The 11809-nt window shown below is 40.6% G+C and overlaps 1 protein-coding gene across 1 annotated transcript; it reads left to right on the top strand.

The window, feature by feature from the left end:
* The first annotated feature begins 2208 nt into the window (after positions 1-2208).
* Positions 2209-7395, top strand: LOC140951148 (uncharacterized). The gene is made up of 4 exons (XM_073400366.1): positions 2209-2539; positions 4401-4753; positions 6530-6629; positions 7255-7395. The coding sequence occupies exons 1-3, from the start codon at positions 2248-2250 to the stop codon at positions 6578-6580; spliced, it is 696 nt and encodes a 231-aa protein (XP_073256467.1). The 5' UTR covers positions 2209-2247; the 3' UTR covers positions 6581-6629; positions 7255-7395.
* Positions 7396-11809: the final 4414 nt, after the last annotated feature.

The raw sequence follows: 11809 nt of genomic DNA, 5'->3' as shown, positions 1-11809 counted from the left end.
ATCTTGTGCTTGTGACCCCCCCCCGCCCCCCTTTTCAAAGTTGCTAGCAATACAAGACCATGCTCAAAACTTGGAGGAACAACTTTGAATGGGAGGAGGAGGAGGGGGCTCAGTATTTTATCTCACAGACCTGTGACTAGCAGCGATTTGAAGCAAGACAGGTTGTTTTTTCGTGAGAGTGTCTCAAAATTTTTGCAGCTGGTTGTAGCTCTATATATGGGTGGTAGTGGAGTACCATCTTCTTACCTAGTAGGGACCATGTTATTGGAGTCATACGTGCCTTATTGAAGTATTTCATTTAACACTGAGGACATCTCCCAGGAGGAAGGAAGAAGGTGACCAACAGCGAAACAGGTGTCAGACCTTATGAGCGGCTTCAAGTCCATGCCTTTGGCTAATGTGACTTCCGTCAGTATTGGTAACGGAGGAGTTTCTTATTCGGTTGTCAAGGTGACAACTGACGATTGGTTGGGAGCGCTGTTTGTCAACTTCCGGTAAATTTCGAAATTATAAGGTCTGTACTAGCTGAAGTGCGTTTTAAGCCTGATTGTCTTGCTCGGGTATTTGTGGAGTAGTAAGGATTAGTTTAGGCGCGGTTAATTGTACGTTTACCATTTACGAAAAGATTCCGGAAAATCTGGTTGGAAAGTGAATGAACTTGTAAGGTTCGATTACCGACCGCTGTTCGGAATATGAGCCTGCGCTCCTCCCCTGAGCGTGTTCGATAGAACACGCGTAAAATTTTTTGTTATTCACCCGGGGGGGGGGGGTACTCGATATATTCCTGGGTGGGGAGGTGCGGCGCGGCCCCTCATACCCTGACCCTGTTTAAGACAAATATCGCTGATTTTCCTACCCTGTTTAAGACAGAATTCCGATTTTTGATACCCTGTTTAAGACAGAATTCCGATTTTTGATACCCTGTTTAAGACATTTAACCCGAAACCATACCCTGTGCAAGACAATAATAGATATCGAAACTCTTTCTTATTTAATCGATTGGCAATCACAACACTATTTACGGTTCGATCAACAGAGTAACGAGGAGCTCTTTACGGTAAGTATACGTAGTTTACATTAAGCACTGAACGCCTTTTCTAGGGTCTAGTAGATCTAGAGGGCTATCATAACACTAGTAAAATAGCAGAAGCTTACACAAGTTACTCTTAAAATAATTATCCAATAATAAAAAAAAGCAACTTGAACAATTTAGTATACTTTTCAGTTAATTTACAAAAGCGTTATGCATTGCTCCCGTTTCAAAACAACGTTAGTTTTGCAGAAAAAAATATCAGTCTTTTGAGTTTCTCCAGTTGCAAAAAAGTATTACTTTTGTTCTCTAGATACAGCAAACAGGAAACCCTTTATTTTGTAAACTGATAAACAATCGATTACCGGGCTATTGTTATAATAGATTAAAAGTTGCGGTTACAAGTTGTGTGACTTTCTTGTTGTGTAATCAATGGAAATTTAATGTGCCTGGTATCAATGCCAAAATCAACGGAAGTCAATATTAATTAAAATTAGAGCTTGTAAAAATTTTGCTGTTTATCGTCCAAGAAAAGATATCCTGTTTAAGACAAAAATTGATAAATCGATACCCTGATTAGGACAAAAAATGATGAATTCGATACCCTGTTTAAGACAAAAATCTCGAAAAACATACCCTGGCTGGTCGCACGTCCCCATTAAGCCCTTATAAGGGAGTACCCCCCCCCCCCCGGGGTTATTCCAGTGGAAAATTTCGGGGAAAAACGGAACATCTGAAAAGGTAGTCCTGTTTTTCCGGGCCAAATGTTCCAAGTGGAAACTTTGATACCATTTTCAGCTTTTCGCGGCCGTTAACTGATTTGTGCACTAAGGATGGTTAACACCGCCACCGCCGCCACTGAGACTGCAAGTAGATATTACATGTAATACCGTACCAAAATGTTGATGAAAAAGACAACAATATTGTAGTGGATTTAGTTCTGTCCATCATTCAAGATCAAGCTTTCTGGTCGCGTTGATTAAAAGTTTAATAAACAGGTTTGAATCCTTATGGTTTGCTGTCTACAGACGTATTTATTTGTAGAAAGTTTTGTTTTTCTCCCCGACCTTAATAAGTGGCGCCTTTGGAAAAGCATCCAATTTTGTGACCCCTTGCGTGACCACTAACAACTTCGCTGAGTGCGCATTCTCGGATGTCGTCCCAAATTCCGGGAAATTCCCCAACAAAGAGACGACCTCCAAGTATTCGAAAACGATATGGCGAAGCAGTTAAAATTTTTCCTTTTTAACTGTGACAACACTTATAACTTAGAAGTAGTGGAGAAGTTTATGCTTGACCTTGAGGAGAAATATGGCTTCAAATTCTCGATTGATCGTCTCACTTTTCGATTACAGCAATTGGCTGAGGTGTGTGAAAACACTATACCCAAGCTGGTGATGGACGTCGCTGTTTTTGTTGTTCATGCAGACGAGTCTCGTCTCTCCATCAACGAAGACAACGCTGGTATTGGTTACGCGAGAATCTACCGAGCTTTGCTTCAGAAAACAGGTGGTTTCTGAATGTTGTTCCTTAGTTTGTCTGATTCTGTTAAGGCCGCTGTTTTAAAGTAACAACACATGTAATTGGCAAATTTCATGCTGTAGATCTGAAGTAGGAAAACTTAAGACATGGCAATGCCCGTAATAAGAAATTTCCCAATAGCAAACGCATAAGTATCAAACATAAATAACAACTAAACTTACTGAAGCCACAATTATCAGCTGACATATGCATACAGAGGAAAGGCGGAACCTTGCTCTCAATATTAGTCAGACATTGCAGCCTATTCTGCGTTTACACGGTTAAGGATCTTATTGATTAAAAACTGCTGCAATTCGGTTTGTGTAAAAAAACAAAAAAGCAAAAACAAAAACAGGATAAAAAATGGTAAATCAATGAAGAAAGCGTAACAGGAGAGTAAACTCCATGGAGTACTTTCGATTTCGGTCGTCATGAGGTCGCGTGTCACGGCATGTCACCCGAAAAGGGCGGAAGTATTTCTTAGAAGTTTGTCACGCGATACCAGTTCTTGAAAGATCTTGTACAGTTAATGACAAAACCGGAAGCATTTCTTGGAAAGAAGAGACACATTGCAGTGATCACCAAAACCGGAGGCATCTCTAGAAAGAAAAAACTTTGACATGTACGAAGGATCACAGTACGAAACAAAGCTAAACAGAAGGTGCCTGTTTCTAATGGATCTTGGCAGCAAAATGTTTGTACTGGTAAACAAAACTAAAGAAGCAAATTTTATTTTCTTCTGGGAATGAGTATCATTACGAGAAAATTAGTTACATTTAGAAGGCCAAGAAACAAAAGAATACTTTATTTCCTGGCAATATTTGAAGTGTAAGGAAATATGTCGTATTTAATCATTCTCTGAAGCAGTCAGGCCATCGCTGACGAAATACTGTAAAATTCCGAAAATAAGCCCCTCCATGTATAAGCCCTTTCAAATATAAGCCCCCCAAACTCGTAACGCAGAAAACCCTCCGTTAAATTGCCCCTCCAAATGAAAGCCACCCAGGGGCTTGTACTTGGAATTTTGCCCTCAAATACAAAGTAAAACAAAGGGAAACGGTAACTTAGCAATGGGGCCCCGCCTCGCGCGCAAGAGGGCTTATTTTCGGAATTTTACGGTACTTGAAGAACAGAACTATGTTATTACATTCTCACTTGTGGAATCCTTGATCCGGGAAATTTTGCCCGTGGAATCCAGGAATCCTGGGCTTTAGAATCCGGAATCCAGCTAAAGATAGAATACGAAATCCAAGTTCCTCGGACAAAGATTCTGGACTCTAGTACATGGATCCGGAATCCATGGCGTGGAATCCAAAATCCGAGACTGCCTTGGATTTCTTTCATTGGGCGATTTAAATATAAAAAAGCAACCATTAATTTTTCTTTTCATTTGCCCCCTCTCCTATTTCTATGTCTTTTCCTTTCAATACTCCGGTCTAGTGGCTGTAGTTTCAGCAACTGCTTTTCCGAATGTCCGGTCTGAAATATAATGAGTGATGCATTGTGACCGTAATCAAGCAAACAATGACATCTGAGGGAAGACGATGTATTGATCGATGAAGAAACTATTAAACCTTTGATCGATGATGGCTGGTAAGATGAGGACATCGCCATGGATCAACAGATCGATGGAGCAAGTAGATCGATGGAACTGTTATTAAGCTCCTTTTTTTGTTAATCGGCATCGAGATATCGCTCAGTTTACATGAGTGTCCATTGTCACTCCTCTTCACAGGAGTGGTGAAGCACTAACTACGGAGCAGCCTCGCCTCCCTTATGGTGAATAAAAACGCTGAAAACTGCTTTTACACACTGTACATGATGTTTCCGCGTCTTTTTTTTTTTTCAGATCACAAAGTGTTGATCGTGATAGGCAAAGACACATACTACCAAAATAAAGACGAGAAAGCGCGGTCTGTCATCTCGCGCTGGGCAAAAAGGAAGGTGGCTTCGCAGTTCGGTGAAGAGTATCTGGACGGAAGGCAAAGCTTTATCTTCTCTGGGAATGAAAAACACCGACTGATTCACGAGGAAGCAATGCGACATTACCTCGATCCCGAAAAGAGGGGATCCAAGTTTGAATACACACCTCCCAAACCCTTGCCGAAGACCATAGAACCTAAAGTTCGTCAGCCCTTGCCGAAGCCCATACTGCCTGTGGATCCTCGACCAGCCAGTGCAGACACAGATCTAAGCAGAGAGGTAGGCGATAACCTCCTTCTTCCCTTAAATTCTCGGAATAATTAATCCTTTCACTCGCCATTCCATCGTTCACTCGAAATTCCATCAATAGGGCCTGTTTACATGGAGGTGGGGGACCCCACGTAGGTGTGGTAACTCGCTTTGGTGGGTAACCCACCTGCCACATAATCTCTCATTTTAATTTGATCACGTTTACATGATAGGTTGGGTAGCCCGCCGCATGTTACCTCACCTATCTGGGGTCCCCCACCTCCATGTAAACAGCCCCTTAAGTGCTGCCAAGGGCATTTCATTTAAATGATGAGACCATGAGATTCCTTTACGCACTCACCACTTAACAGGACTCAATCATCCACTATGGTAGTAAAAGGGTTGAACTCCCTTCCCCTAACTCCCAGTCAAAAGTCAAGTCAGGTTTATTGTTTAAAATAAGCTTAGCTATTCGTGAGAAAACTTAGTACTAGCTACTTTGCAGGTACTAGTACACATTAAAATAATAAATTAAAAACGAGTAGATAATTAGTATGTGTAATCTAATGGTGACGGAAAGGCTCGAGAAATTATTAGGATTTGGACAAAACGCAAGTGAAATTATTCCCTAATTTCACGAGTATACCATTTGATTACCTATTAACATCATGGGTGACAATTACGTTAGCAATCTTGGATTTTTGACATGTTTATCCTGGATCGCACCGATCGAGAACTTCCCTCTCTCGAACGTTTAGAGCTTAAATTTGGCTTAAGTTCAGAATTTTTCAACAAAATACCTGTTAGAATCCTTCATGATGTGCTCTTTCGAGTGTTCAGGTTTTTTAAGGCGTCTTTTTATGCCCTGGCATCTTCGTTCACGACATTTTGAAACATCGTCGCCATCTTGACACTGAGCCGTACGGGAGGTTGCCATGGCAGTTTTGTAATTTCACATGTGAAATTACAAATTATCGCTGAAATTTCGCGCCAAAATTAACGAGTAATTCGTCACCTATGATATTATTACTGAAATATATACAAAATAACTAATTGAAAAGATAAAATTAATGTAAAAACTTATTTTCATAATACTAGAAAATTTCACAAATAAGATAAAGCTGAAACTATTTACAATGCAATAGACTGGTAGTAGTAGCAGTAGTAGTAGGTTACTTATGGTAAATATGACAAGTCCAGTCTTCTACTGTATTTCTAAAAGCCTTGAAAGATCATATAGTTCTGTATGAATTTGGTATTGAATTTTATATTTTTGGTGCTGTAAACCGCCACGATTTAAGGCCGTATGTTGTGGAGTTGGCCAACTTGATGAGAGCCACAACCTTGGACAACACTACTGAGACATTTCCATCGCCATTTTTTAACTTTTGCGCCATACTACTATCAGTATCTCATCTAAACATAACTAAAGCAAGCCCCCTCCCAACCCCCTATTCAACGCTAACGTTGTTTTGGTCTAAAAACCAACATACTTATCTAGTCATCTTAAACAACATTGGATAATGGAAAACGGAAATTAATTTGGCGACGGTTTCCATTTTTGTTATTTTTGCGATGTCTCAAGGTTGAGGTTGAGGTCCCGAGGTTGTTGCTATTCCAGCTATATATAAAAATGGTTTTAATTACATTTATGGGTGATACAACTCATCCTTTTCAGTCTTTTCAGCCAGAGTATCTTACTACAGGATGAATCAATCACGGTTGTTTAAAGAGAACCTTCGGTATATATAGAATTCATAAAACTGTACCTCGTATTAAAGTAAAGTTTCTTGACTCCTCGTATAGTCGCCGTTGGTAGAGAGTGACAAGGACAACCTTATCCAGGGCAAGAAATAAGATACAGTAACCCACCGTAGATCTTTCAGTGATCAGGATCAGCCAAAAAGTGAGTTGAGTTATGACTTGGGGAAAGGCACTTACGGAGGTGAAAGTCTTTCTGTTTCAATGATATTCGATTTGCATATCATATATTGTAAAAGTGTATAGGATTTTAATTATTCCTTTATTAATATCAAAAGCTATGTGTTACCACCTTAATGCCATACAAAACGCCTTGACACTACGTGTACATGAAAGTCGCTCGTTTTAAGGTTATGGGTTTTTGTACCCGCTTAGACCGTTTATAATACATTATTTTTTACATATTTTTCAGTAAGATCTTCGGAATCGGGCGCTTACCGGCCATCCTAGACTCAAATGTACCGAGGGGGCTGGTCCCGGGCCGGGGCTCTATAGCACTGGGGAAGTCCTTCCAAACGGTCCACCGCGCCGCCCCCAAAGTAGATTCGGTACATTTGAAACCAAGATGGCCGCGAGCCAGTAGGGGTGGGTGCTCGATCGATCCCGACAATGCTACGAAAAAATAGGGGGCTGTGAACAGTCTTATTTCCGCCCACATTCGCACGTTTTGGATGCTCCGGAGAGCCTGATGATAAAATATTGTTTCTTTTTGTGCATCCCTTTATAAGGAATTACTCGATAAATGAACTGAATGAAACTGACATTTGCAGCTATAGGTCCTGGTGAACTGACACCGCCGGCAACTTACCAAGGAGGAGACATCATTCTACTGGAGGCAAAAGTTCGTTATGGAAAGATTTCTTATGAAGATGGGGATGTCTTGCAGAGAGAAAGAGGATGGCGACCTTCACTGAAACTTGAGGCAGATGTGGAGACCGACCTAAAGTCCTACCCTGTCCGTACAGTGACGTACTACCAAACTGGTGATGGATCAATCACTTATAAGTATGACAAGCTGAAACCTTCCCCTCGCACAGGCGACTGGGGGATTTGGGGAGTTATGGTCGCGTGTTGTGAGATCCTTGTTCAGTGCGGTGGGATTCTTGCTCAGTGCTTCAGGGACATTTGGGGGTGGTACTGGGGCCGCTAATTTGTGTGATCTTTGTGTGGCCATTTAGTAGAAAAACGCCACAAGTACAAGCTGGTTTCAATAGCTATATTTAAGTTTTAAGAAATTTAGACACTTCTTACATTGCAGACTAATCCTGGGGGATGTTCCCTTAAAAACCATATAGGTATGTGCCGCCCCAAAGGGAGTGGGTTTTGCGCCGTTTTGGTCTGAAAACGGGTACAGACTTTGGCTATTTGGTCTGGAATTGGGTGTGGTTTCGAAACTATGAGAGTGTATGGACGTATTTGTCATTTCCATTCCAAATGAATTAGAAAGAAAGAAATACGCGAATTCAAAGTGCATTTTAAGAAATCTGTTTTGCTGACGTTCTTATCTTATGATTACGTTATTGCTAAGCGGACAGGTCTGAAAATGCGTATGGATTTTAATTAAAGGCCAGGGGCCTGTTTCTCGAAAGACCAGGAAACGTTTCGGGTCCGAAGGCAAATTTCAAAATCAAAACCTGCTGAAAAAACTTGTCACGGTTTCGGAAACCATCTTGACGAGTATTCAGGACAAGGGCGTGAGAAATTAGGGTGTTTGTAAGAGAATCTAATTTTGAATAAGTTCCGTAAAACGGTTGTTTTGATCTGAAAAAAAAAAAAACTTAACTAAAACAAAACGAACTGTTAACTAATACTGCGCAGCAAAGGATTTTACTAACATATTTTTGGGGCCGTTCCCGTGCTTAGAATTCTCCAGACGCTTGCTTTAGATTTTCCAATTTTGAATGCAATTTCCCGGGAAATTTAAGTCGCCAGGGAGAAAAATTTTTAAAGACAAATGTGTAGAAAATTTTAACTGTTTAAAAACTGGTTCTAGCGAATATAGCTGCATCTAATGGCCCCAAAAGTTTTCAGTAGAATCCTTAGGAGTGAAGCTTTAGTAAAAAATTTGTATTTTTTCTGAACAGGTGTTTTTATGGAAATTATTCGACAATAGATTCTCATACAAAGACTGTAATTGCTTAATACTCGTCAAGATGGTTTCCAAAACTGTGACAAGTTTTTTCAGCGGGTTTTTTGGGCTAACGAACTGTTAACTAATGCTGCACATTATTGTTGTTGTGTTATTTCCTAGCCCACACACCAATTTTTTTACTTCGTTAACTGATAGCTTCGTTGTATTATTTTCAATTTTATTGAACTTTGATCTTGAATGCTAACACAGCAAACACAAAACAGCTTTCCTGGCCCCAAAAGGGACCGAGACTTTCGAGAAACAGGCCCCAGGTCTGACAACGGGTGTGAAAAATGACATTTTTTGGTCTGAAATAGGGTAAGGATTTGGAGAACCGGGGGGCACACCCCCACCAAGAATTCTCAGGAGTACCCCCCTCCCCGGAGACTAACCTATATGTCGTGTTACATGTAAACGGGGAGAATAAGATACACTGAACTGGGGGAAATGACTTCCGGTACTATAACTGACGCTGTTGAAACCCGTACGTATGCGTTTATTCAGGCTATGTTCACACTATTCCGGATTGCTTTTCGTTCCGACACAAAAAGCAATCCGGTAAAGCAATGGCACAGAATTGGAACAAGTCGTTAAACGCCTCGAAAATCATGCCGGAGCAATTGACCGAGAGGGTCTTGGTGAACTAAATTCCCAGTCCTCACTCCTAAATATTTACTTCCGTCTCAGAGGATTCCAGTCCTCACTCTTACTTATTCACTTCCGCTACGGTTCTATTACCTGTTCACACTGCATCAAAGTGTGACACAGAACTTATCCGATATGTGACGCTGCACTTCGACATCGGTGAGGCGCAGCTTCGCTCCGCTTCTATCTGGTTTTCTTGCCGGCGCAAGAGCTAATGTATCCGGTGTGAACTTAACCTTCTCTCATTCACCCCCTAGCGAGTTACCCGACGTGAGGAACTATCACCTTACTTCAGACTTCCATATCACTTCAGAATCACTGGCGGTTTCTTAAGGCTGAAACTTTAGTTGAGTGGGAAAGAAGCTTTAAAAATAAAAAAATCTTTTTTTTTTTTTAGCAAAGTTCTCAACTTCAGTAGCTGGAGTAAGGTCGCCCCTAGAGTGAGTGAGTGGAGAAAGGCCTTTGATAGAGCAAGGCCTTTAGTGTAATTCCCTAAAACGTCCTCTAGACTAAGAGCTTAGAATGAAGAATAAATAATTTCAAAGATATAGATTTTTTATTCTAGGATGGATAGGTCAGCGTTTATAGTTATATAGTAATTAAAAAGTTGCCAATAAAAATTAATCTTTGGACTTCTGTGAATGAAAAACGTATTGCACACAAGCACGCTCTTGAAGGCGTCGCCACAAATGGCTAAACCGGGGTCTAGAAAACAGAACTGCTTGTTTAATAGTTTGTCTAGCCTCTCACGCAGACGCTCTTAGGGCCCCGGGTTTTGGCTTCGTAACGCTTTCCCGCCTCGCTATACTTTGTCAAGCTTATGCTCGTCAACGGCGGTGGGTCGCAGCTGTTCGTAAGGATGAAGCTAAAGAAAAAATAAAAACCGCAGGGGACTTATATTGACCGCCAGCGCAAGAGGATAGGGTAGAGGAAGAGTGACGCGCTCGCCAATTATCGAAAAGAACGAAAATAAAAATAAAACAACGTCTTTGCACAGACTAGAAGAAGATTTAGCTAGACTGATAAATATACTTGGGCGATGCCTGCACCATCAGAAGAGATAATATTTCTTAACATTTGCTGACGAACACTGATTTCTTTTACTCTTTCTAATTTACTTTTGTTCATTTCCATTGTTTATTTGCGATTTTGGTCACGTGATACTCTCGTTTACTACCCTGTGTGCCTCGGCCAAAGATGTGTCGATCGGCCTGCGGTCGACCCCGCGGTCGACGGTGACTTTGAAACATCCCGCCTGCACGCGAGTTATTTGAACGGAGTTTAACCAGTGTTTAACAAAACCACGTTCTAAGTCATTTTCAGTTTGCCCAACGTTTTGATCTAAACACCATTTGTCGTGAACAATTTCATTAAAACATATAGTGTCAGCCTGTTCGTAGACCCTCTATTTTCTCTTCAAAGTCCGTCGAGCGCGCGTGATAAAAGAGATAAAAACGCTCGCCGATTATCGAAAAGAACGAAAAGAAAAATAAAACAAAGTCTGTGTACAGGCTAATATAGTGTTAACTAGGAGAGCAATTATCTTCTGTACACGGTCCAAAGGTTTCTTAAACCGCGTTCTAAGTTAGACTTCGTTTAAATAACCGACCCTCTGTGTTCAAAGAGTCTTTAAAGATCCCTATTTTATCCTTTATACTACTACATGGTAAATTTCTTCAATTTGATTGGCTAAGAGCAGTGGTATTTCAGCTTAATTTGACACCTACATGTGAAAATTACAAAACCTTTGCGGGTAGTAGTATAAACAAATAATAGCATGATTTGTACATGATATTTGGCATAAATACCAGTAGTGATATTTCAAAATTGTCTCAAATTTCACTCGCCTACCGGCTCGTGAAATTACGTATAACAATTTTGAAATATCACTCGCGGTATTTATGGCAAATATCACTACAAATCATGCCATTACCTATACTAATATCGTGGAGATTGGGCGCTTACTGTAACAGCAAGCCGAAAAAAGCCGATTTTACTCTGTCCTAACCATTCTCAAACTTTCAGGCAGGGCTGCATCACAAAGTCTTAAATTCTTCTCCATTGGAATCTCCATCTCCATCTCAATCTATTCATGTCAAAAAGGAAGTTGACGTATTTTGTTGCTATAATCACCTTTTTTAATTATGCGGAAAAGCGAAAAGGCTTGTTAAGTGACTTAATATCATCTACTGTTTGCATGCATGTTTAAGTCATTTTCATGCTAGAAAAATTTGCATGTTCAAGTCATTTTTTTTCTTGATACTCCATTGGAACTTTGACGTCTCTAAAACTGCTACCCTTAAGCTATGTCCAAACGGACCCAACAATCTCAACATTGTAGGCCCAACAATGTTGGGAGTTGTTGTAGCTAAACGTTTGACCGGTTTCAAGTTAAACTTTTCGCAACAACACCTAAGAACACACAACAAACAACAGGGTGTGCAAACGGACGCAACATGTAACATCCAACTATGTTGAGAGTTGTGACACGGGGCTTGGGCAGCTTATTAGGCGTGACCAGATAATTTCAATTTGCATTGCGTGATTCT

This window comes from Porites lutea, chromosome 10, assembly GCF_958299795.1.
Source record: "Porites lutea chromosome 10, jaPorLute2.1, whole genome shotgun sequence".
Taxonomy (NCBI): Eukaryota; Metazoa; Cnidaria; class Anthozoa; order Scleractinia; family Poritidae; genus Porites; species Porites lutea.
Note: the sequence above shows the minus strand (reverse complement) of the source record. Positions and strands in the feature narration are given on the sequence as shown.

Bases quoted from the DNA above. Each gene is read 5' to 3' on its own strand.
- LOC140951148 (XM_073400366.1), top strand. From the start codon at position 2,248: ATGGCGAAGCAGTTAAAATTTTTCCTTTTTAACTGTGACAACACTTAT. The intron at 2,540-4,400 runs GTGGTTTCTGAA...TTTTTTTTTCAG, and splicing joins AGCTTTGCTTCAGAAAACAG to ATCACAAAGTGTTGATCGTG. The intron at 4,754-6,529 runs GTAGGCGATAAC...CTCCTCGTATAG, and splicing joins ACACAGATCTAAGCAGAGAG to TCGCCGTTGGTAGAGAGTGA.